The following is a 26,680-nucleotide window of genomic DNA, read 5'->3' on the forward strand; positions in this document are numbered from 1 at the left end:
AAATAGTTCATTTTAAAAAACATTTTTTACTTTTCAAACAAAAGCTTAAATACAAGGAATCTGAATTTCTGAAATACAGGATGAGCTGGTTTGAATCTTTTGTGTACCCCAGAAAGGTAAGTTCCTTCATCCTCGTTCAATATTGCTGGGTGGGAGCTTTTAGATTGTTTCCATGGAGAGGTGACCCACCCAAGTGTGGGTGGTAACTTTTTATTAGATGGTTTCCATGGAGGTATGTGTTCACCCATTCAAGGCAGGGTTGTTTACTGGAGCCCTTTAAGAGGGAGTAATTTGGAAAAAGCTTAAGAGCCACAAGAGCCCACACCACCACACACCTCTGGAGATGAAGAAGGAAAATTTTTGCCCCCAGGGGAGCTTCATGAAACAAGAAGCCAGTAGAGAAAGCCAGCAGATGTCACCAAGTTCACCATGTGCCTTTCCAGTTGAGAGAGAAACCTTGAACATTATTAGCCTTCCTGAATCAAGGTATCTTTCCCTGGATGCCTTAGTTGGACATTTCTATAACCTTGCTTTAATTTGTAATTTTCATGACCTTAGATCTGTAAACTAGCAACTTAGTAAATTGCCCCCTTTAAAAGCCATTCTATATCTGGTATATCACATTCCAGCAGCTTGCAAACTAGAATACAAGCCAAAAACAAAAGAGAGAGAGGGAAGTCAAAGACAGAAATATTAAATTGCTCAGCAGCTCGTTTTCCACATAGCGTACAGCTTCTCATACCTTGAAAGAAGTTTCCTGGAAAATGTTTTCATTTTAGCATGCTACTGAAATTTTCCCCCTAAAATAGCTTTGCTAACCAAAAAATAATCGCTAGAGCTTCTCCATTTAAAAAAAATATATGTGCGGGGGTTCAGTGGTAGAATTCTTGCCTGCCATGCAGGAGACCTGGGTTTGATTCCCAGTCCATGCACTTCCCAAAAAACAAACAAATAAGCAAAAACAAACAAACAAAAATTCAACAAAATGGTGCTGTAATAAGAGGATACTCACACAGAAAAATAATGAAATGTGACCCCACCATACAGCATACAAAAAGAAATATATTTATGATTGAAAATTTGTGTGTGTGTGTGTGTATATATATATATATAAAATTGAAAAAATAGAGCCATGCCATGTTGTACACACACACATATTATATATATATATATTCACTGGAAATAAATTATTAATAAATTAGTTGCAGTCAGTCTATGGCCAAGTTCAAGCAGAAGAACTAGAGATAAAGAAAGATGACTTTGCTAAAGGGCCTGTAGACTTCTATGGTAAATGGCTCGCTTATCTGTTCAGTTCCTGGGTTGAGCCCATTTTTTTCTCTAGACGTTGTTCAGATGTAGTAAGTTAGGCAAAACTGGCTACCATATTTAACCCAATCTGACAGTAACAATGTTACTTTTCTATTTTCTTCAAAGAGCAATAAGATGTTAGGAAAGTACCCTTCTCCTCTCTTCTAGATGCCCTATCATTTTATTTTCAGGTAGCCATGCTGTCTCTAAAATACTCATTTTAAAAAGAAAAAAATCTGAGCACCTACTATGAGTCAGGTTGCTGTACCGTGAAATTAATAACTTGAATCCTATCCTTACACAGGTCACTGTTATGGTGAGAATATTTATCACCACATAATTATTCACAAGGTCAGAAAATCTTAAATCCTAAGATATGATAGAGACAGATAAGAGCTATAAATATGAGAACAGTTTTTTTCCTGGGCCAACCAGAGGCCCTATTAACAGGGGACACATTTCAGCTGGATCTTGAAAAGACGGGTAGGCCTCAGACATTTAGGGATTTAGGATGAGGACTAACCACACAGAAGAGTCTATTTAAATAAAAGCACACAGGCCAGCTACTTAGGGGAAACAATGAGTAATGCAGTTTGGCTGAAATGACAAGTATTTTAAAGAAAATATAGGGAAGAGGGATTATAAGGTCAAACTGTTTTATAAGTCAGACTAGAGAGGCTGGATTTATACACAGGCAATGAAAAGTCCCGAGAACCCAAATATAATACAACCCAGGGTGGGCCACGGTGGCTCAGCAGGCAAGAATGCTTGCCTGGAATGCCAGAGGACCTGGGTTCGATTCCCGGTGCCTGCCCATGTATAAAAAAAAAAAAAAATGAAAAATACAACCCAAACTAGTGACAACGTAAAGACCAAGAGAGGAAGATTACTACATGGATGCACCAAGCATTCACCCCCATTGCACCAAGCATTCACCCCCATTAAGTTCTCTTCACAACTTTTGGCTGAAATTCATGAATGTAAAAAAGCAAATATCTGTAACTTTAAGCTACAGTATTTTCTCCAATGAAAATCTCATCTTTTTCCAAGATCAATTTCTCGACCTGCCTCTTAATACACAGTTCTCTCCCGTATTAAAAAACAAAACCAAATAAAATCCTTATAGCCCTATACCAACCATCCTCTTTTATTTTTTTTACAATTTATCTTCTCAAATAAACGGCTAGTACCCCAAAATGCCTTTAATTCTTCATTACCCATCCCTATTGTGGCTTTCACCTTTACTACTCTGATCTTTACTGTTTATTATACTTTCAACTTTAAAGTTAACTTTAAACTTTAATATAGTTAACTATATTGTTTATACTTTCAACAATGACTTCTGCAAATTCAATAGCCTGGTTGTTCTTCATTCTCTTTGAACCCTGTAGCTTTTTACACTCTTGCCCCTAAAAATTCTCTTGTGCCTTTTCATTAATTATCACACTTTCCTAATCATCCTACCTCTCATGGAACTTCCTCTGACTCCCCTTCTTCCTGCCATTTCTCAACTATGACTTTCCCAAGCCTCACCTTCTGGTTTTTCATTTTCTCATCTCTACACTCTGATCTTATTTCAAATCTCAACTAACTCTAGCTAGCTTAGCTGGGGTTCCTGGGGACATTTCTAAAGATGTGTATGCTAATCAATGGCTTACATGAGAGAATTTGTTTTTTAAAACACAATTTTTGCCCATGCAAAAAAAAATAGAAATTCCCATTAAAACATATTTTTATTTCTAAGAGTAGGGATATTTCGCAAGCATTTTTGAAAAATGACTGCAAATTTCTTAACTTCATAAAATCAGAGCATACAAAAGTTTAAAAGCTTAGGCTGTCAGGCAAAGTTGAGAAGGTCAAGCTAGACAACTCTGGACAAAAATTAAGACAGAGAAATCACAAAATAAAGTCAGGTACAGTACTCAGGTCAACAGGTCTGGATAATCAAGTTGAAAAAACAATGAAAACTTTGCTATTTAGGGAAACAAATCAAAACCACAATGAAATATCTCACGCCCACCAGAATGGCCATTATCAATAAAACAGAAAACAGCAAGTGTTGGAGAGCATGTGGAGGAAGAGGCACACTTGTCCACTATTGGTGGGAATGTCAAATAGTACAATCACTGTGGAAGTAGTTTGACGTTCCTCAGGAAGCTAAGTATAGAATTATCATATGACCCGGCAATACCATTGCTAGGTATCTACTCAGAGGAGATGAGAGCAAGGACACAAACAGACATTTGCACACCAATGTTCATAGCAGCATTATTTATAATTGCCAAGAGATGAAAAAAGGCCAAATGTCCATCAACAGTTGAGTGGCTAAACAAACTGTGGTATATACATATGATGGAATATTATGCAGCTGTAAGAATAAAGTTATAAAGTATGTAACAACATGGATGGACCTTAAGGACATCATGCTAAGTGAGATTAGCCAGAAACAAAAGGACAAGTACTGTACAGTCTCATTGATATGAACTGACATTAGTGAATGAACCTGGAGAATTTCAGTTAAGAACAGAGACCATCAGGAGATAGAAATAGGGTAGATATTAGGTAACTGGAGCTGAAGGGATACAGATTGTGCAACAGGACTGATTGTAAAAATTCAGAAATGGATAGCACAATACTACCTAACTGTAATACAATTATGTTAGAACACTGAATGAAGCTGAATGTGAGAATGACAGAGGGAGGAGGCCTGGGGGCACAAATGAAATCAGAACGAAAGATAGATGATAAAGACTGAGATGATATAATCTAGGAATGCCTAGAGTGTATAATGATAGTGTGAGACTAAAGTAAAAAATGTTTATTTGGTATAAAATTTATATTTTGACTAGTGCATTTCCTAATATAACTTATGTGGACAGCTTAATTGAACACCATAGTACATGGAACCTTGAGTAGGGCATGAGATTTTGTAGGTTTGTCCAGGGTGATGCCCGGATAAATCCCAGGGTGATTTGAACAGTGAATAAAAAAGGATTTGCAAAGTCCCCTTGGGGGAATGGCAAGAAAAGGGGAAAATTTAACTTCCACAAGTAGAGAATTCCTGATATTCTCAAAAGCAGTGGGGACAACCAAAGCAATAGGCTGAGCTCTCAATCTTGGGGTTTGTTCATATGAAACTTAACCCCACAAAGGATAGGCTAAGCCTACTTGAAAATTAGACCTAAGAGTCACCCCCAGAGGAAAAAAAAGAATTTTTGCTATTTGGGTCAAGAGTAAAATTCCAAGCCTGGGGCCCTCAAATAAAGGGAAGTGGAAGTGCCTGGCTGGATTGGTATAGAGTAAGGAAACCGATAAGAAACATCTTTACAGCCCCTCTTCAAGCATTTCAAAAGGGAGAAAGGCTTCCTGTGCATTTCAAAGAAAACCAGGAAAGACTTGAACTATCCACACCACTGTTCTTCCTTCATTTGAGTAGGTGATGAAGGAAATGGTGTTCAAAAGATCAAAATAAAACGATATATGAAAAAACTGTTTTATTCATTTTCCGTTTTTGTTTTGTGGAATACAGTGATGGCCTGTGAAGCTTTTAACTAAAAGAAGATGACCTGATAACATATTTCAAAGGCAACAGTATAAATCAATGACAATTTGCAAACTAGTATTTCTATTCCTTTTTATTTGGCATACCCAACAGAAGGATGAGACCATGGACTTCTCAAAGTTTAAATTATGAAACAAGAAAAAAATCATTTCACATTAAGGGAATCTATCTGGAATTTACAATGTAGAAAATAAATAGCTCGCCTGTAAATAGCACCACTCAATTTACAAAGCATTTCCATACATATTATATCATGATCGTATTCACAACAAACCTGTAGAGTAACACAGGAATAACCATCGTATAAATGATAACCCTAAGACTAAGACAAGGCTAGGTCCTAGCTAATCAGAAATGAAAATCACCCTCAATAGGAGAGATTTCCTGATTCAAAGAAACCAGAACAGTGGTAGGGTCTCCTATCTTAGAATCTTAATTGAAAATTTAATGACAGTGGTATAAGACAGAAATGAATATTTTGGGGGTGGTCACTTAAATTCAATGTAATTCCACAGACTTAAAAGCAGAACAACACTCTACTTCAGAGCACTTTAAAAATTCTCTAGTGGTTCTTCACTATCAACACTGGGACTCCAAAATAGAGATTACCAAATTTTGCTACCAGGTTAGGGTGAGCTCTAAAAACTCATTAGAAAATGGGATTATCTATAAAGTCTTGAGCCTTACTGAAAATAAATTCACTGGTCTTAATGCCTTAAAATCATCTATAAACATAACTTGTCCACAGGGACTCAATCTAGTCTTATCACAGCAACTGTGTGAGATTTGAATTTTAATCTATGGCCTACTGAATATGTGATGGACCTATTAATAAAATCTGAGGTAACAATTCATCACAAGGATCCTGGTGACTAACTGTAGATTTTTCCTGAAAATCTGAATTCAGTCACCTGAAGCCTCTCTAAGCATCTAACAGGTTAAAATCCCAGAAGAGGAGTACCTTGCCTCTAATCTTTAAGCAAAGGATTTGAAAACATGCTATAAAAAACCAAAAGCTGCAAATTTGTCTTAATATATATATACAACAAAGAAAATCAATATTTCTAACTCCTAAAAAAGGAGGCACTAAATTCCAGAAACACCTCAAAAAAAGATTACAGAATTTAAAAAATCAAATCATATTCATGGTTCTACAGCCATGGGCAGCAGTTACAGTTTCAGATACCAAATACAACCAACTAAACCAGCGTTTGATTAGATACTATCTTATTAGGACATCTCTTGATTTTCTTAAGATGGCTTGACAAAAGAAGCAAAAATGATGAAAAGTGTTATTGCTGAAATAAAATACAATTACTTAGAACTACATAATATCTCATAACTAAATGGAGGTTGCCATTTTTTAAATAAATAATCACATAGAAATCTATTTTGAGATATACATGAGCGTTAGGTATTTTAATTCCTAGTACTACTTTAGTTATAAATTCTCAAGTTTTTTCCTTCCTTTTTTTCCCTTCCTGTAAAGCCTTTATAGCAAACATTGAGGGGAATGACTTAAAAACAAATTCACAGTGTTAGCTTTGGCTTATTTTAATTTAAATCACACATCACCAAAACGACATCACACAGCACCTTAACCAAGGGCAAAACATGTTTTAAAAATAATAGGCAGGGTGGGCCATGGTGGCTCAGTGGTAGAATTCTCACCTGCCATGCCGGAGACCTGAGTTCAATTCCCACTGCTTGCCCATGCAAAAATAAAAAAATGAATTACAAATAATAATAATAATAATAATAAAGTAATAGGCAGGGGACAGGCCACAGCAGCTCAGTAGGCAGAGTTCTCACCTGCCATGCCAGAGACCTGGGTTCAATTCCCCATGCCTGCCAAAGAAAAAAATAAATAAGAAAATAATAATAATAAAATAATAGGCAAGACTTCTAAAGTCAATACTGCTAGACACACATTTTCAACTAAGTAATTTCTCTCTGGAAAACCATCAGATACAATAATCACAAGGTATATACAACAGTAATCCAAATGTACAACTGACTCCATTAGTTATGGAGAATTTGTATTATTTTTCAGTCTCCAGGTTAGCACTACTTGCAAATACCTTACATGATAATATCTATTTACCACAATATATTACCTCAATATAATGTAGTCCTTTGATTAGATCTTAAGATAAGTTGCATTCTTATTCACCTGTTCAATGAATATTTGTCAAATACCTATTATGTGCCAGGCACTGGAGAAGTACCAAAATACAAAGCATCTTACCTTTTCGTAACTTCTGGTTTATTGTCTGTTATCCCTCAGACACACATACAAGGCCAACCCATAAAGAGTCCTACTAAGGAATTTGAAATTTTATTCTTAGTATGATCAAAAGGCAGCAAAGAGATTTAAGCTGAGGACTGATATGATCTGACTTGGATTGTTAAAAGGGCCACTCTGGCTACTTGTATGGAAAATGAACTGTTGAGGAACAAGAGCAGAAGAAGCAATCCAACGTGGAGGCTAATAAAGGAACCCAGGCAAAGGAGCACAAGCTGGCTTAAAGTAGTGCTGTGGAACATAAGTGGACAGATTCAACATCAGAGCCTTGGTGTCAAGGGGTCTTAACTTTGAAGGCTTTTACCATTTACATCGCAGGGCAAGTTAAATTTTTTAAGCCTGACTTTCCTTACTTAGCAACTTTTGTAAGGCCTAGCACACAAGAAAAACAATAAATTCATCATCATTATTCACAGATTCTGTATTTGCAAATTCACATACTGAAATTTATTTTAACCCCAAAATCTATACTTGGGGCACTTTTGCAGTAATTCATGGACACATGCAGAAGGGTGAAAACTTTGAGTCACCTGACATGCACATTCCCAGGTCAAGAAAGATGACGCTCTACCTTCTTGTTTGGGTTATGCTGTGAATAAGTGTCCTTTTTGTGGTATATTCTGTGCCTCATTTTTCACATTCTTATACTTTTTCTTGGTGATTTTACTGTTTAAGATGGATCCCCAGGTATGGTGTTGAAGTGCTTGCTGTCTAGTGGTCCTAAGTACAAGAAGGCTGTGATGTGCCTTCCAGAGAAAACACATGTATTAGCTAAGTTTCTTTCAGGATTGAGCTACAGTGTGACTTCAATATTAATAAACCAACAACATATATTAAATAAGGTATCTTTACACAGAAACATACATAAAACAAGGACATATATTAATCCGTTGACAAAAATGCTGTGGACAGAGGCTCACGGGAACCTAACCCTGTATTTACCCTAGAAGCATCGCTTCATTATTCACTAACTCAGTGTTCGTGCTAACTTTAAAAGATAAATACCATGAACAAGAGGAATCAACAATATTATGATACTATTTTGCAAACTAAATTCACTTAAAAGAGGTTCCAAAAGACAGACTTTCTTTTTTCCCCCTGTACACCAACATTAACTCTAACATAGTAATTTTTGGCAGGGTTGAAGTAGAGTTATATGAAAGTACTACCTAACTCCATCAAGAGACAAGTTCCTTTTTCTTGGAGAACTTAGGCTAAAATGACTGCTCATAAACATACACTGAGTGAAGTGTTTTTCTCAAATTAGTAAAAATCTAGTTTGCACCTTCAATTTGTGTTTTCACATGTATTTTACTTTTTCAGTGTATCTGAGCGAAAAGGACACAAGTTGAGTTTTTGTGGTTAAATCGTGATTAAAATTCTAGTGTTACTCTCAATTATTTTAATTTCTTCTATCAATAGCTTTTATTTAAAATTTTAATAAGCATGGCATTCTTCATACAGCATGACAACACAAGGAAACAAAAAAAAGTAAGCAAAAGGACCCTTTTATAAATATATGGACTGCAAATATTCATCCATCTGTAGATATTCCTTACGCTTAAAATTCTTTCAACTAATGATGAACCACCCTGAAAATCCAGTATCATAATCAATCACCCAGCATTTTACTATGGGTGCTATGTGCAAAACTGTGGGAGAACAAAGGTTAGTGTAATATGGTCCTTACTCTTAAGGGGCTTACACTACAGTGAAGAGAGTAAACATTTCCATATGAAAAGCAAGGGGTGATACAGACAAAACTACAAATATTAAAAATAAAGGTCACTTTCAGAAGTGGCCAGAAAATGCTTCACAGTTGGGGGAATTTGAGCTAAGCCTCAATGTAACAGGATTTTGACAGAATTCGCTAGGAAGAAAGCAAGCTCAGAAATCAAGAAAGGGATAAACTTACATATTAGGGCTTTAAAAAATTTTTTTGTATCATGAAAAATCTAAACATGTCAAAGATGACAGAAAATGAACATCTACGTTCTCTCATCACTTAGCTTCAACAATTATCAACTCATGGCCAATCTTATTTAGCAATTTACTTGTTCTCTTCTTATAAAGATCCAAACGGAGTCTGTTTTCATATGCTTCTACATTATTCATCAATTTCATCACTAAACAAATCTATAGTGTCACAGTAGTCTCCACAAGGATGATTTTCCTAAAGGCCGCATACAAATAAAATATGATAAAGGCTATAAGTCTGTGTTAAAAAATTAATCAACTCTTGATTATTTGCACAAACCAAGGTAACAGTGACAAAGATACTGCAAAATGATAGATAATCTAAAAACCAGTTTATGTATACTTCTGAATTTCTTTTCTGTATTTTTATTTCATTGACAATGAATACAATGATAGGAAAATTCATGTCAAACAAAACAAAACATCACAGGTGCTAAAGTATTTTAGGCAAATCACTTGGCCTCCTGAGCCTCAGTTTCCTCCTCTGTAACCTAAATCTGGGATTTATTTAAAGTAAATAAAGGAAGCTGAGATCAAAGGAATATTTTAGTAAAATAAAATTTTAAACTGAAACTTCACAATATAATCACCCTTTAACTAATAGAGTCAACCAAAATCACACAAAGGGTGTTCGTGGTCAACCTATGTAGTGAAAATACTCTCATTTTCCCCACTTCTTAGCCACTATTTACTACTATTTAAACCATCCACAGTCTCTCTAGGGCCAGGTAAAAACACGAAGGCAGCCATCAGGAGTCTCAGCTCTCACAGTATGTAAGACTTTTGAGAGGAGTTAGCACAGAGTATGACAGGATCACCTCTACCTTCATTTCTAACTCTGTCCATAAGAAAGAGAGACTTGTAATCTTATGTTCCACATCACTTGCTACAAACGGGCAGTTTACTTCATCTCAAAACTATCAAATTAATTTAAATGATTTTTTCTTAAAGTACATGAACAGTCACAACTGATCAACAAGATTTTAATTCTTCCTTTTAAGTTTCTTTCAATCTCTCAGTTATCTTCTTGAGATTGTATATGCATCACTGAAATTCCCTTTGAATTATCTTCAATCACCTCTTTCCCTATGTGAAGACATATTAAGTTCTTGACTTATCACAACCCAAAACACCACAAACTATCCACTAAAGTTTTCTACCTAAAATTCATCTTTATTTTCAAAGATGTTAGCCATTTCTTTGATGTTTCCCTGAGATAATTATATTACTGTAGTAAGTATAGTTCTTGACAATTTGTCAAGTGTTTTGTAAAGTTTTCTTTATTCAATCTTCACAGCCTGTAAAAAAAGATAACTCCCCTATTTTAGAGGTAAGGAAACAGGAATGGAGAACTTTCTACCTTGTCCAGTTATAAAACAAGTTAGTGGAGAATCCCACTTCCAATTTCAATGCTTTGCTCTTCCCCATCTACTAAACCCTTTTCTAAAAAGGAGAAGTCTAGAGTTCCGTTTCGAACCATATTTGCTTCCAAGTGTATGCCATCTTCAAACAATCTCTCTAAATTGCAACCAGATTTCTCACACACACACACCCCACACATCTACAATCATCCCATTTCTTGCTTTCTCACCCTCCAGCCATTATTCCCTTCCCAGGATCCAATTTCCACTCTCACGGATACTATCACCATTCCTTCAACTTCCTCCTGCAAAATATTTCATTTCTGCATGCTAAAGGAAGGCCTCTAATCCCCCTTTCCCCAAACCTTGGCACCTCCTTCAAAGGATATGTATGTTGTCACTCCATAAGCTACATAACAAGCTTCTCAGTCTTTAACAAGCTACTTAACTCTGAAAGTCCAACAAGAGTGGGCATAATTCAGTCTTCATACTTGGCCCAGGGCACCAGGCCAGTTAAGGAAAGAGCCCCAGTCCTTACTAGAGACTGCCCATGTCCCACAGTCACCAACAACTTTTCTTCCCTGAACTCTCTTATCCCAACAGGCTCCTCTTCCAACCTCTCCACCTGTGACTCCCCTCTATGGTTTTCCTTTCCTCACTCCTGGGCCCCTGCCCACCTTTCCTCTCCCTTCGCTCCTCGTCCCAGAGCTAAGCAGCAGCCCCACAATCCAGGCGGCTCCTCCTCTTTCACAACTTTGAAGTTCTGCCTCTCATCGCCTGTTTTTCCCACCAAAGCTTCCCGCTCAGCCCAGTAGTCCACCTCTGCCCCGAACCGTTTCTCTCCATCCTTTCGATTCCTTCTGCCTAGGAGCCACCCCCACAACTCAGTTCCGGGGTGCCCGTCGAATTCAGCTTGCCATCGTGGGATTCCCACCTTCGGGATCATGCTCCCCTTTCTCCATCACCTGCTCCGCCCAGGGCCAGCTGACATCCGCCGTTGCCACCGCAGCCTCCTCCTACATCCCCTTCTCGGACGCCGGGTCCCGAGCCGCTCACCGCCTTCCGCGAGAGCCAGTCAACGCCTCTCGTCAGGGTACGGGGGGACCGTGCACCCCCCAAACAGCGCATCCCCCCGCCAACACGCACCTGTTCCTCTTGCTCTTCTCCATCTCTCTTCCTCCCCCGCGGGTCGCCCGCACCAGCGCCCTGACCCCCACCTTCACCGCGCCCGGCCCCCCGGAGCCCCGCACTCACCAGGAGTAGGTCTGCTCCGCCATGGCGCTGACTCTGGCGGGCTCCGCTGCAGGCTCAGGCCGGCCCGGCAGCAGCGGGCGAAGGAACGGGCGGCCGGTTCGCTCCGGCCGGGAACGGAAGGCGCGGCCGGGGCCCGGCACTCGCTCGCTCGGCGGACTGGGCTGGCGGGCGAGAAAGCCTGAAGGAGGGGAGAGGCCGGGCTGCGAGGCGGCCCCGCTCCCTGGGCCCCGGGGCGGGGCGGGCTCCGCTCTCGGCCTCCCTCACCCGCGGCGGCGGCGGCGGCTCCGCTGCGGCTCTAAACCCAACATGGCGGCGGCGGCGGCGGCGCTGAGAACAAGGGGGCCCCGGGGCGGGCGAGCGAGAGAACGGCAAGTGGGCCCCGCGCTCACTGCGCGCTGGGCCACGGGAGCGCCGCGCTCAGGCGGCGGCGGCGACGGCCTGGGGACATGGCCGGCGGGTGGAGGCGGCGGCGGTGGCGGCGGCAGCTGAGGGGGGCGCTAGGCGGTGAGGCGAGGCCGCACGGCTCACACCCGCCGAGGGGAGGAGGGGAGACGGCGGGGGCGAGCCTTGGCCGGCTCGAGTCACGTGCACAAAACACGCTCACGTGACGCGCGCGTCCCGCCCCCGCGCCGGGCCCTGAAGCGGAGACGGCGCTTCGTTGGTTCTGGGCGACTGTTGTTCGCACAGCCTCGGGCGGTTGGGCCGCTTCCAGCGGCCTGGTGCCGCCCTCCGCCCCACGCGGAGCGGTTGCCTCGCGTCCCCTATCCCGTCCCTCTCCGAGGGCTCCTTGCAGCCAGCCAATCGGGAGCCCCGATGCGCGTCCTTTGGCTGCCACTCAGCTGTCAACCGTCAATCAACAGTGTGCTGGCCGTGGGTCCCCAACTGTCAGTCAACCTGTCAGTCTGCAGGCAGAGCACTGGTTCATTCATTCATTTAGCAAGTAGCCTACGCTCTGCGCCCTTTATTGCGCTCAGGCTCTGTGCTAAGTCCTTGCGGTGCCAAGTCGAATACCCCATACCCATCTTCGTTTAATCAGCGGATATTTATTGAGTGCCAATTATGTGCGAGCTGGGTCTCTGCCCTCCGGGAGCTTACAGTCTAAAGGAAACAACTTAGACAATCCAAGCCGACAAATAAACGGAGATGATTTCAGATGTTGCTAAGTTTTATGAAGACTGTAAAGGCAGGTGAATAGGGATAGGGGCTACTTTAGATAGGGTGGTCACGCAAGAAGTTGCTGAGTGAACATATGAACTGACACCTGATGGGTGAGAAGGATCTGGCCCTGCATAGATCTTGGAGAATAGAGTTCCTGGCAGAAGGAACAGAGAGAGCAAATAAATAGCTCAGGGAACTGCTCATCTAGAGGCCTGGAGGCAGGCACAAAAGTAAACACAACAGAGCTAGACCAGAGAAAGTAAAAGTGAACTGAACCGAAGGCAAAGGGGAAGAGAAAGGAGAGGTGAATTGAGCCCACCTCTGAAAGGATGAGAGGCTCATAGGCAGAAAAGCATCCTTAGAAGGAGAGAATGGCAAGGTCCAGAAAGGTGAGAGTTCAAGGTGATCTTAAAGCCCAGGAGTGAGATGGACGATTGGGCTGGGAGTGGTGAGAGAAGAGATTAAATGTTGCATCGAGGCCAGACTTCGAAGGGCCTAGGTAAATCTTCCCTGCCAATTACTATGTTCATGAGTGAAAATGATCAGTGCAGCCCATGTTTTAGAAGCATGCATGGATAGTAGATACACTAGCCCTCTTGGACCTGCAGAGAGGAAAGCTTTCACACCTGCAACTGGCATACACAGGCTGCACTGAAGCTTGCCCAACTTTAGCCCAAGACCTAGCTCTGCTCCAGTTTCCCAGGGCCTGCCCAGGCTTACGGGGAATTACAGGCTTACTGCATCTATCTCCAAATGGATCAATTGGCCATTGCCCATACATATGCCACTTGTCTCTTCCCCTAGGGGAACCCTTTCATGAGAAAGCCAAGTACACTTTTCCTTCAGAAGTAAGCTCTCCTTCTTCCTCCTTCCCCTACTGCCAGATGCCAGGACCAGTCAGGTTGGACTTGTTTCCTCTAGAGCTCCACCGGAGAACCCTGGGAAAGAGCCAGCTGATAAGATCGAAGTCCTAGGAGAGGGTTTAAGATAGGGCTCCACGAAACTACCAAACTACCAGGGACCCTTCCTCTTAACCATTCACAGAAAGACACACAGCCTGCAAATATCTGCCCAGCCAGAAATTGCACTGGATGTGGGGATATCATGGGGCGATGGGAAGGCAATTGTTCAACTCTAACAACTTCGCCAGGTGCTTTCACAGAAAGCAAGCTGTATACTTGAGCATGAGACACAGTCACTCTGAGTCTCACTTGAACAAAGCTCCAAACTCCATGGGAAAGGCCAGAAGCCATTAGCACAAGGGGCTTTGGGAGGTACAGAAGCTCCTTCTGTGGAAAGCCAAGAACAAAATCAACCAGACATGTCACTAGTAGAACAAAAATGACACTGAGCCCTGGGAGATTTACTTGGGCTTTGGTTCCCAATGAGTCATAGAAGGCAAAGCCAAATGAAAAGTTGGTATTGGGCGGATGGAATAGGATGGAAAGAAAGTCAATGCCTTCCCAGAAGTAAAGGGATGATTCTTTCCATGAGAAACTACTGATGGGAGGGAGAAAGGGGAAGGGGTTTGGGTGAAGAAAGTATGGGGTCTGAAATTAGATGAAAGGTTTTCTTCTCTCCATTTAAACCAGGGGCTCTTGTGGAAATGCATGAATGCAGACCTTATAAGAAGCCAAACAGCATTTGACCAAGTGGGGAGGGTATCAGGCCATATGTGGCCCCAGGAGCGCAAGGAGTGTGCCAGAGACAGATAGCTTGAGCATCTCAGGCTATTGTTGCTGAGATATAAAATGTTCCTCCAGGTCCTGATCAAGATCTCTCTGGGCTCGAAGTCTCCCCAGAAGGCCAGGATGAAATGAATCTGAAAATCACAGTTTGGCTGGAGCCTGCCCAGGCACTTGGGAAGCAACCTTTATTCCCTCTGTCAGCAGCACTCAGCCCCAAGTTGGAGCAGCCCCAGGTGTATCTATGGCACCTCTGGGCCTCAACGGGGGAGTCAGATGTGCTTGGCAGGAAACGCAAGCATTGGCTCACCCAGGAGTGGTGCTTGGCTACCTTGCAGGTGAGGGCCACAGCTTGTGCAATGTTTGTTGAAAGAGCCAAGGAAGTTCCTCTAATTATCTCCACAGCAATTATAGAATCACTCCTTCTACCAAGTATGTTCAAAGGAGACTTAGTGAGTCTCCCCTGGACACGTCATCTGCCTCAGGCATAGACTCCTGGGAGCATGCATTGTCAGGACTGACTGGCTTACTTAGGCGATTCTTTCTGAGAGGGTCACAGGCTTAAGTCCAAGCACCTTAGTGTGGCTTTCATGGCCCTTTGGGAATTGTCATCTGCCTGTCCCTCCAGCTCCATCTCTCACTTCCTTCTATCCCCACCTCCCCAGTATACTCATACCCATGCACACTTCCTATTCCACAGTGAACGATTGCGGCTTCATGATGGGCTGTGTTCTCTTCTGCTTCCAGATCTCTGACCGAGCCCAGAAGGCTTTCCCATTGTCTCCCTAACTTTTGTTCATAACTTTGGGGCTTGGTGTCAATGCCACCTCCTCCAGGAAGTCTCTCTTGACCAAACCTAGGCTGGATTAGATACTCCTGCCCTGCAGTTCTACAGCCCCCTGAATTTACCTGCATCATAACACACAATAAACCAACATTGCTTGTTTGTCGCTCTTTCCCTCTGGACTATGAATGCCTTGTGGGAAGGAATTATGGCTAGATGCCAGTTACAGCCTCAGCACTCAGACCAGATCTTAGCTCAGAATAGAAACTCAGAGTTTGTAGGATGAGTGCTTTAGTGAGCAAGAAGGTGAACCAAGATCCAGGACAATAAATCATGCTTGATATTCCTTGTGATTCTCTCCATGATCTAATAATCCACATACCCTCCCACACCCCCATCTCTCCTCTCCTGGACTGAAAAAGAGAATCCTTAAGGACAGAAATATCTGTGAGAGACATTATGAGAAGACAGATAGAAGATCCAAAGTAAGGTATTTTGTGAGTTTCTTAGGAACCAGATCACTTACATTCTTTGATCGTGGGTTGTTGTTTTTTTTGGAAGCATGTTGTAAAATTTCCAAACCTTTTGGCCTTCCCCAGATATTTTATTATTATTGATTTCTAATTTACTTCTGCTATGGTCAGAGAATATATTCTGTATGATTTCAATCTTCTGAAATTTATTGAAATTTATTTTATGACCCAGCATATGGTTGATTTTGTCGAATATTCCAGGTGCACTTGCGAAGAATTTGTATTCTATTATTTTGAAGGTGTAGTATTCTATAAATGTCAATTAAGTCAAGGTTGTTCATGTCTAAGTCCTTACTGATTTTTCTTCTAGCAGTTTTATCAATCACTGACAGAGTAGCAGCAACATCTTTAATTATGATTTTGAATATGTCTGCTTCTCCCTTTACTTCTATCAGATTTTGCTTCATGTACTTGAAGCTGTATGATCAGATGGCTACACATTTTTAATTGTTTTATCTTTCTGATGAATTCCCTCTTTAATCATTGTAAAGTAACCCTCCTATTTCTGTTAACAGTCTTTATTTGGAAGTCTACTTAATCTGATATGAATATAGCCTCTCCCATTTTCTTGTGAGTACAGTTTTCATCTTATATCCTTTTCCATCCTTTTACTTCAACCTATCTGTGGTTTTCCATTTAAAGCGTGCGTCTTGTTGACAGCACTGCTTCTCTTTCCAATGACAATTTCTGTGTTTCAAGTAGAGTTTTTCCTATTTGTATTTAAGTAATCATGGTTCTGTTTAGGTTTAATTCCACCATTTGCTATCTGTTTTCTGTTTGTTGCATCAGGTTTTTGTTGTTGGCTTTCCTCTGTTTCTTCTTTCCTACCTTCTTTTGGGTCAAATGAATATTTTTAGTATTGCATTTTAAGTCCTCTATTGTCTTTTTTAGTTATACACTCTTTGAATTATATTTTTAGTGGTTGCTCTAGTGATTAAAACATGACTCTTTCATTTATCCACAGTCAATTCAATTGATATTGTACAACTATATATTAAATATAGGGACTTAACAATGTAATTCCATTATATTATCCCCACTCTCATCCTTTGTGCTATTGTTATGATCTGAATTACATTTATCTGTGTTATAAATCTCATCATACAATGTCACAATTTTAGCTCTGAAATTATAATTAAAAATATAAAATAAAAAGCCATATGTCTCTTAAAAAAAGCCAAGAGAAGGAAACATATAGCTCTATATATTTATACTTCCTGACATATTTACCATTTTGAGTGATTTTCATTCCATTCTATAGATCTCAGTTTTCATCTGTGTAATTTCTCTTTGCTGGCTAAACCTACTTTGGCATTTCTTGCAGTACAGGTCTACTGGTTACAAATTCTCTCAGTTTTTGTTTATTCTGAGAAGTCTCTATTTTGTTTTCGTTTCTGAAGGATAGCTTCAGTGGATAGAGAAATCTGGTTTGAGTTTATGTAATGTTTTCCATCAGGACTTCACAGATGCTGACACACTGAATTCTAGCCTCCATTGTTAGCAGTAAGTCAGCCATCATTTATATCACAGGTCTCCTGTTTAGGTCATTTTTCTTTGGTTGTTTTCAAAATTTTTCTCACTGGCTTTGATTTTCAGCAATTTGACTATGCTATGTGTAGGCCTAGTTTTCTTTGTGTTTATACCACTTCACCGACATCACTGAGCTCTTTTGAATCTGTACATTTGTCTTTGGCTGACTTTGAGAAATCCTCAGCAAATATTTCTTCAAATATTTTTTATGCCCCATTCTCTCTCCTCTCTTTTCCTGGAATCCAAATTACATTTGATGTGTAGATCTTTCAATGTTGATGCACAGATCTGTAAGGCTTGGTTTAATTTTTTCAGTCTTTTTTTCTTTTTTTCTCTCTCTGGTCTTCTTTTGTCACCACCATTCTGCTATTGAGCCTATCAAATTAATTTTTATTTCAGTTACTGTATTTTTCAGTTCCAGCATTTGAATTTGGTTCTTTTATATAGTTTCTCTGCTGAGATTCCCATCTGTTCCTTCGTTATGACTACATTTCCCTTTAAGATTTTTTTCCCTGAAAATTTTTTATAACAGTTATGTTAAAATTCTTGCTGTTGGGTGATGCAACGGTGGCTCAGTGGCAGAATTCTTGCCTGCCATGCCAGAGACCTAGGTTCAATTCCCAGAGCCTGCCCATGGCAAAAAAAAAAAAAAAGAGAGAGAGCGAGAGAGAGAAAATCCTCACTGCTATACCAACAACTTGGTCATTGCTTTTTTCTCTTTGAGAATGAGTTTTGAGTATGAGTCATAGTTTCCTGAGTTTTTTTGTTTGTTTGTTTTGTCTAGTACTTGGTTTTTGTGTGCTGGGCATTGTGAATGATACATTGTAGAGACCCATATTCAGATATGTTCCTCTGAAGGTATTATTTTCATTCTAGCAGGCAATTAATTGGCTGGACTGGACCCAAATTCCAAACATTGTCTCTCTTGAAGAGGGCAGTAGTTGAAATTTCCACTCGTTTATTTCAGGTTCCAGCTGCTGATTTCACTGGGATCCTTGGGGTATTCTCTGTAGTTCAGTGGGCAGCCAAGGAGTTGGACAGAGTTTATAAATAGATGTAGGGACTCATCTCCTCTATGGATCCCTTCTTTCTTTCTGGGATTTCCCTCATAATATTTCAGCCACTCTGTTTACCTGGAAACAAGCTAAGTTGTGGCTAAACTTGAGAAATCTTCAGCAAATATTTCTTGAAATATTTTTCATGCCCCATTCTCTCTCTTCTCTTTTCCTGGAGTTCAAATTACATGTGGTACATAGAGCTTTCATTTCAACTCTTTTCTGACACTTCAATCAAGTAAGACTACTATTTTCCACATATGTCCCCTCCCTCCCCAGAGATTAGAGAATACCCTCAAAGAGAAGCCATTAAAATTAGAATCTCACCCAATGCAGCTTCCCTCTTTCAAAGGTTCCCTTCCCTCCCATCTCTGCCTCCTGTTGGGTGGTCTCCAGGGCTTTCAAATAGTTGGGGAGCTTTGGCACATATTTGTTTTCAAATTTTATAAAATATTTTATTCTTTTACAATCTCTAATTTTTTTAATCCTCAGAGCAACCTTTTAAGGTCAGTATAATTAGCCCCTCCCCTTTTAAGCTGTGGAATCTAAGAGTCTGAAAAGTGAGGCCATTTGCCCCAGGTCATACAGCTACTTCATGGCAGAGCCAGAATTTGAAACCAGTTTGCTGATACAGCCCTGTACTTGTCCTCTTTACCACCATTCATAAATACTACAAGGTAGTTTGGATTCCAGCTTAAAGCCCAATGGAAAATATTTGGGGATTGAGAAGGGGAGAGCCCTCAAAGCCCTATTCAGGCTAGGGCAGTAGTTTTAACCCACAACATCAGAATCATCTGAAAAACTATGAAAAATAGAGATGCCATGCTCCACCTACTGAGCCAGTGTCTCTAGTGGTAGAGAGTGGGGATTTGCGTTTCATACTGTTTCCCTAGTGATTCTAATTCCCATTTACGGGATTTCCCAGTCCTGCCTCTGGTAGGAGCAAAGTATCTCTGATGTCTATTGTAGCTCAGGAATCTCACCTTTCCTTCATGTTGTAGTTAGTTGACAACACCCATGCTGAGATTAGGGCTGTGGGCTCTGGAGTCACTGGACTCTGTTTCAAATTCTGGTTCTCCAACTTCCTAGCTGTGTGGCTTTGAACAAGGTGGCTCCACCTTTCTAAGCCTCCTGCTTTCCCCTTTCATAAATGGAGATAATAATAGCAGCGACTTCACAGGGCTGTTTCAAGAATTAAGTGAGTTCATGCATGTGAAGTGTTTAGCAAAGTGCCTAGTACCTGTAAGCACTCACTACGTGGTAGCTATTATTAGTAACACACCTTGGCTTTTCTGCTGTCGTGAAATTCTGCTTTACCTCCTATCTAAATCCAACTTCCAGAATCAGACTAGACCTATGCCTTCTAAACTAGTTCAGAATTCTTCTCCTCTTAAAGTTAACCCAACCTCTAGCCTTACAACTGATAACCAACCCCTCCCTCCCATTCCCTCTTTCCCAGAGCAGGAAACATCTTGAATTGAACCCAACGCCTGGGAGAATTTGTTGCACTTGGTTTAAGAAGTCCCCAGCTCCAGGATATGCCCTTTCTTGCCTGTGAGTTGAACCTCAGTGACCATACCTTCAGTGAAGCCCTGAAAGGCAACTTCTGAATACAAGAATCGGGTGTGAGAATCGCAAAAACCACACTTAGATTGCTGAAACTAACCACCTGGGAGAGGCGCATGAGTCAGAGCGTCCCAGAGGAAACCCAGACCTGACTAAGAGGACCCAAGGGACGGAAAGCACTTAACACCCCATTTCCAGACGCCAGCTGAACAGGTCGGTGGCTTTCTGAGAGGGGGCTTCTCTGCTACCCTCACAACTTGCCTCGTGCCTAGAAGACTGCCCATCAAGGCTCCTCCTTTGGGAATCCTTTCCTTGGGTGCACAGCCCAGAGGTGACTAGTGTCCAGCACACTCCTGGAGCCCTTCTGCTGGCCAGAGCATTCACTCAGCCTCCATCACAGGTCAGGTTTTAAGGTTTCAGTGAGCTGAACAGCCGGAGCTGGGACATTGAACTACAAAGGAAGGGAGGGCCACCATTTACTAGGGTCCATCTTTGGGCCACGTGCTGTGCATCCTTTATTTCACCTCGTCCACCACAATGGTGTCTGTTTTCCTCAACATGGAACCCCCAATGCCTAGTAAATATTTAATTAGGATTATAGCAAAATAGCTGACATTTATTGCATGGTTATTAGGCACCAAGCACAGTCCCAAGTGCTCTGTATCTTTTAAATCATATAATATTTGCCGGATGAAACATCTGATAACAACTCTATGAGGCTAGACTCTTTATTTCCATTTCTCATAAGAAGAAACTGAAATGCAGCAAAGGTAAGGAGCTGGTCAAAGGGGGCACAGATCATAAATGGATGGTGGGGCCAGGGCTTCAAGTCCAGGGAAGTGTGATGTCCCAGGAAATAGAAAGGTCTGGGTTTGAGTGACTGAGAGGCAGAGTGCAGAGAGAGAAATACAGTGTGCACCAAAGGAGACGCTTCTGAGCAAGAAGGAGCAAAGGCTGGTGGTTAATTGGGGGAGGCCCCTGCCAGGTGGGTACATCTTAGAGCAAGTGTCTCGGATGCTGCAGCACAGCCCCAGGCCTCTCCCCTAGGAAATGCTGATTTCGTGTCCTCAAGATCCACACTCCCTTTCGCCCAGAAGAGGCAGGAATGAAACGAACCTCCAGTTTCACTGTGGCCTCTGTGGGGCGTGCAGGGGCAAGGGGTATGGATCCTGCCTCAGTGACAATCAGCCCTAATTTCTGTAGGTACCTCTGCGAGCGTCTCAGATCCTCTCCTAAAGCCTCTCCCTAAAAGGTGGCTGGAGGTTCCCCAGCTCTGCCTGCAATGAGTCACAGGTGACACCCTCTCCCTGCAGCCTGGGCCTACCTGGGCAGGTAGAAGCATATCCCAAAGCCCTTCCGCCCCTGCTGAGCATTCAAAGGACACCCACCCACTCAGCCTTATCCCTAAGGCAAGACCCCCCCACCCCCGCCCTGGGGATGGCACTCAGAGGGAGCTGCAGAGCCAGCCCTGTTTGCTCCCCACCCCCTGCCCCCCAGGTAAGGTAAGTCTGGGACCCCGTTGAGGCGAGGCCATCTGGAAGCAGTGCCCGGCCAAAAAGGAAACATCGATGTGACCCCCTGCCCCTGGCTACGTGCATTTCCTTCTCACAGGGCCAACTTTGGTCACTCAGCATCACTGACCTTAGCATCTCCCTCACATCGTCTTGTGTCCATCACAGCACTGGGTATTATCAAATTCCATGCGATGGATGCATCTGTTGACTCATTTGTCGTTCCCTCTCCTACCACCCCCAGCTCCTGGAGAGACCTTGACCGTAGACCTACATCATCCACCTGGAACGGAGCTTGGCACAGGGGGCTCCGTAAGTGTGAGGGAACAGTGAGAGTGTAAGGGACACGCTCACAGCCACACCCAGTCTTGCTGCTCCGAGCTGGGGTCAGCTTGGCCGGAAGGAAGTGCGTTTACTCCATGGGTCCCCTTAACCAATATTTCGGTGACCCTCCAGGCTCTGACAGGGGTTGTGGGTTGGAAGAAACTGGAAGGAGGAGCCTCGGGTGTGCACAGAGCTGCCACTTGCAGTCGGAAGCCCTCTGCTCTCCAGGTCTGTGGGTCTCCAGTTCTGCACACACCCCCACCTCCCCGCGGGGCCTGCCCGCCCACCTCGGGCAGCTTTCTGCTGACTGCTTTCTCTCGCTGGCCAGACTTCTGCAGCGTCTCCTAACCAGCCCTTTCAGAGAGGAATCCTTTGGCAGTGCTGTCTGGGCCCCACGGGACTTTATTCTAGCCTTCACACCACTGACCCACATCCATCCGGGAGCAAACGAGGAGCTACGTGGGGATGAAGAAAGGCTGGTTCTGGATGTTTCGAACCCGGTCTCAGATTGCTCCTTGAACCCCATTCTCTCCGCTCTCTAGGCACCCCTCCCGAAGAGAGGTCTTCCTCCTGTGATTTTCTCTCTGGGGCCCCTTCTCTCCCTGCATCTAGCTTCTCTCTGGCCCTGCCAAGCTTGTTGGGCTGGTTTGGACCTGTTTGAACCCAGGTTCAGACACCTGAACAGGGTGGTGGTTCTTTGTAAATGAGCCCATGGGTCCCATGCGATGCAGGGGTGTGGATGGCCGTAATTCCTGAGGCGTCATTCCCATCCCCCGTACCTATATCCCATCCCCCGTACCTAGATTCCATTGCTGTTAGGGGATGGGGCATGTTCCCGACTGTTCCAGAGCTACCAGGGGCCTGGTTTGCCCCCTCTGGAGGGAACCATGGCCCGATTGCTCAGCCCTGACCCATCTGCACCAAGTAACTCTGCCTGGTAACGAGGAAGCTGGGGGAAGTGGACGGACAAATCCCAAGCACCCACGCTGACTCAAGCCTGCTGCTAGGCTCTTTCAAATTTAGGATCTTCAGAATTCCCTAACTCTTTAACCACCTTTTACTGAATACCTACTCCATGCCATGCTTTACTGACCTTAGCTCATTGCATTTTTACATTCCTGGGAACGATTAATTCCAGTTCAGATTTGGGGAGACAGGGGTTGAGGGAGGTTAATGGACGTGTCCAGGTCACACAGCTAGTATGTGACTCCAAACCTGTGCTCACCTCACTGTGCCACATCCTGTCCCCAAGTATGGCCTTAAAAGACCAGCTCTAGGTTAAACAAGGCGTGAACCAGAATATTCTATTCACCTAAACAAGGGGTGCAAACTCAAATGCCTCCTGGACCCAAATAGACCATTTCAATGTGTAAGGCAGCCCAGGTGTAATACAACAGGAGTGGGTGGCCAGCTGCGGATAACCAGACAAATCAAACCCCAGCTAAGGGGGGCAGGTGCAGCTGCCTTTGGGCTATTCCTTTACTTTGGGAGGAGAGTTTGGTGACAGAGACAAGAGATACGCATCCAAATGGCATAACATACTTAACCCAATCACAGGACTGCTGAAGGTCTGGGCCCAGCAGGGGCCTCACTTGCTAGCAGCAGAATCCAATTCTAATTAACTTAGGCAGAAAAGAATTTGTTGGAAGCATATCTGGATGCTCAGAGAACTGGCAAAGAAACAGGATAAAAAAGCTGGCAGGTACTGAGAGGGGCTGGATGGCTGGAACCATGGATGAGGACGTTGCCACACACAGCCTGCTGCCACTGTGGGACAGCGGGGGCCACGTGAATTCCAGACCGCTCTGCCTTCTCGGTGTCCTTTCCATGTCCCTCCCCCACTTCCAAGAGGTTCCACCCAAATGACCTCGCCTGGGGACAAGAAACCCTATCTGATATTTTCAGCTCTGATAGTGGCTGGCCGACCCTGCCTGCCACCGAGACTCACGTAAGGTGGAGGAGATCTTGAAGATCCTCTTAATTTTCATTTTCAGAATGGGGAGACTGAGACCCAGGGCAGGCCAGTGGCTTGCCCAAGGTCACAGTGACTTGTCCAAGGTCACAACAGAGATCTTGTAATCGAGCGACATGTGGCACCCAGACCGCCTGCCTCAGCTTTCCTGACTGAGCTGTAAAGTACTCCAGAAACCCTGTGAGAAGGGAGGGGAGAGTAAGGAGTGGCAGCCAGGAAGGCACCCTGGAGGAAGTAGAGGGAGGAATAGGGAGGAGATTAGCCATAAGGAAGAAGCCGAAGATAATCACGTGAACGCTGGAGCTTTGCTGTTAGAAATGCTGAAACGTGGTCGCTTCTCGGCCTTTTGGCTAAGATCAAGTGTAGTATCTGTTCTTATCAGTTTAATATCTGATGCGTCCTCTATCCGAGGACAATACATTAAATGGATTTTTGGAGCAGGGAGATGGAATGGGAGCTTGCTCCGTCCACTCCACGCATCGACCTGGTATTGCAGTACTTCCAGGAACGGTGCACCCCCTCCTCAATTGCGGTGTGAACTGACAGACTTGATATTTCCTTGCTCTTCTGCTTTGCTTCTTTTCTTTACCAGACCGGGATGTCTACAGCTCTCTTTGTGTTTTTCCCCCTGAGCTGCTTGTACGGTCATTTCTTCTTCGTCTCTTTCTTTCTTTTTACTGACACATCCTTTATTCGTGGTGATGGCCAACCCAAGTTTTGCGCAAGTGATGAATAAATGCTAGGAAGTAAAAAAAAAGAAAAAAGAAAAAAAGAAATGATGAAATGTGGGTCTGGCCCAGACCTACTGCATCAGAATTTCCAGTTCAACACGATCCCCAGGGAATTCACGTTGCACAGGAAAGTTTGAGAAGCTCTGCTCTAATCTGTGTGTGTGTGTGTGTGTGTGTAAACAAGTCTCCCAAAAATCACAGCTTCAGGAGTGACAATGTTCTATTCTTAAATTGGGAGGGGGTTCACGGATGATATTTATTTTGTGATTAAGCTTTACAACTTATACATCAGGGGGTTAGCTCAAAAGTCACCTCCTCACTGAAGCCTTCTATGGTTACACTATTTAAAATTGCGTGCATGCACACACACACACATACACACACACAGCCGTCCCATCATCCACATGGTGTTTCTTAAGCTCTTGCCTGCGTTATTTTTTTTCTGGACCACTTATTACCACCCGATACATAGAAAGTGTCAGTTTTTTAATTTTTATATTGCCTGTCTCACCCTTCTACAAGGAAAGCTCTATGAGAAGAGTGATTAGGTCTGTCTTAGTCCCTGCTATATCCATAGTATCAACAAAAGGGCCCAGCACACAGATATAGTCTCAGTATTTGTGCAATCAATATATAATTTGGTATGTGTCAAATATTACAAGAGACGGGGGGGGGGGGTCGTGGGAGAGAAAACGCCCTCCTAATTCAGGACCTGTCCTTTTTAAAAGCTGGGGTTGGCTGGGCAGGGTCCGGTGTATCTGGGGACTCTGAAGCCATGTAGAGACATGCAGTTGTCAGTGCCCCGTGAAGCGTGTCAGGAGGCACTCAGGTTACAACAGTGTTCTGAGAAATGCTGAGAAGGCAGCTTGGGGCTTTCCAGGCTCACCCCTCCCAGTCCAAGGAGAGGCCCAGAGAGGACAAAGCCAGTGGCCCAAAGACACACAGCCAGCAAGCTCACAAGTCTGAGACTTTCTGAATGCCAGTACTGCATGGCCTCTCAATTCCATAAACAGCCCTGACTGGGGAACGGGGACTTCCTCCACAGTTGCTGCTGCTTCTGCTTTTCTCCAGATTCACACGGAAATGAACCCACCTCCAGAATAAATCCCCAATTCAGCTCCTTTCCTCCCTTGGGTCCAGGTCACATTTCCTTGGGCTCCTTCTTTTCTCTTAAATGGACATCATAATTTATATACCACCCAATTCACCCTTGTTGAACATATAATTCAGTAGTTTTTCGTATATTCCCAAAGTTGTACAACCATCACTACTATCAAATACCACAATATTTGCATCACTCCCAAAAGAAACCCCACACCTGTTAGCAGCCCCACCTCTGACAGCCTGGTCTCTGTCTCTCTGGATTTGCTTATTTTGGACATTTCATATAAATGGAATCATGCAATGTGTGGTCTTTGGTATCTGGCTTATTTTATTTAGCATAATGTTTTCAAGGTTCATCCATGCTGTAGCAGTAGTTCATTGCTTTATGGTTGAATAACATCCATTGTATGTACATACTCCAATAAATTTGCACTTCTGCCCCACTGGCTCTCTCTCAGAGAGAGAGCAAATATGCTCTCTCGGCTCCGTCTTCCATGTCTTTGTAGGTGCTGGCCCTTTGCTTGGAAAGCTCTTCCAGCTCCGTCTTCCTTTTTGTGTGCTAACTCCTTCAGGTCTCAGGGGGAGATGCACACTTTCCTAAAAGCTTTCTCTGACCTTACCACTAGGAGAGGTTGGGGGTAGGGCAGTTGGGTTAGAAAGGTGGCAGTGAGGATTTGACTAGAAACTGCCTAGTAGCTATAGAAGATGCTCCTGGTGCCCTGTCCACATCCCCTTTCCCAGAAGTTGCATCGATTCCTTGCCTCTATGGGTATTGGCTGCTCCCTTCTCCTGAGGACAGTCTTCACCCAAGGGGGTCAGCCACAAAAGAAAGGTGATGGCACTGCTCCTCTCTCCCAGCCACATGCAGTCAATGACTGGCTGATAGAAGAACACAAAAGGCTAGTCCCCTTGCCTCAAAGTGGGACAATGCCATGGTGCAATTTAGACTTGAGAGTAGCC

General features: G+C 43.2%; 1 protein-coding gene and 1 non-coding gene across 5 annotated transcripts in view; one reads left to right on the forward strand and one right to left on the reverse strand.

The window, feature by feature from the left end:
* SPPL3 (signal peptide peptidase like 3) overlaps positions 1 to 12,017 on the reverse strand; it is a 216,691-nt gene extending 204,674 nt beyond the window's left edge. For 3 of the 4 annotated variants that reach the window (XM_077160041.1, XM_077160040.1, XM_077160043.1), the window contains exon 1: positions 11,768 to 12,017. In XM_077160041.1, the coding sequence (XP_077016156.1) occupies positions 11,768 to 11,790 (23 nt within the window). In that variant the 5' untranslated portion in view covers positions 11,791 to 12,017. Of the gene's footprint in view, positions 1 to 11,447; positions 11,700 to 11,767 lie in introns of those variants that run through there. The other variant, XM_077160044.1, reaches the window with a different exon arrangement.
* A 12,198-nt stretch (positions 12,018 to 24,215) lies between these two features.
* Positions 24,216 to 24,406, forward strand: LOC143685383 (U2 spliceosomal RNA). The gene has a single exon (XR_013176623.1). It is a non-coding gene; the product is annotated as a U2 spliceosomal RNA (small nuclear RNA).
* The last annotated feature ends 2,274 nt before the right edge of the window (positions 24,407 to 26,680 follow it).

This window comes from Tamandua tetradactyla, chromosome 5 (genome assembly GCF_023851605.1).
Source record: "Tamandua tetradactyla isolate mTamTet1 chromosome 5, mTamTet1.pri, whole genome shotgun sequence".
In the NCBI taxonomy this organism is placed as follows: domain Eukaryota; kingdom Metazoa; phylum Chordata; class Mammalia; order Pilosa; family Myrmecophagidae; genus Tamandua; species Tamandua tetradactyla.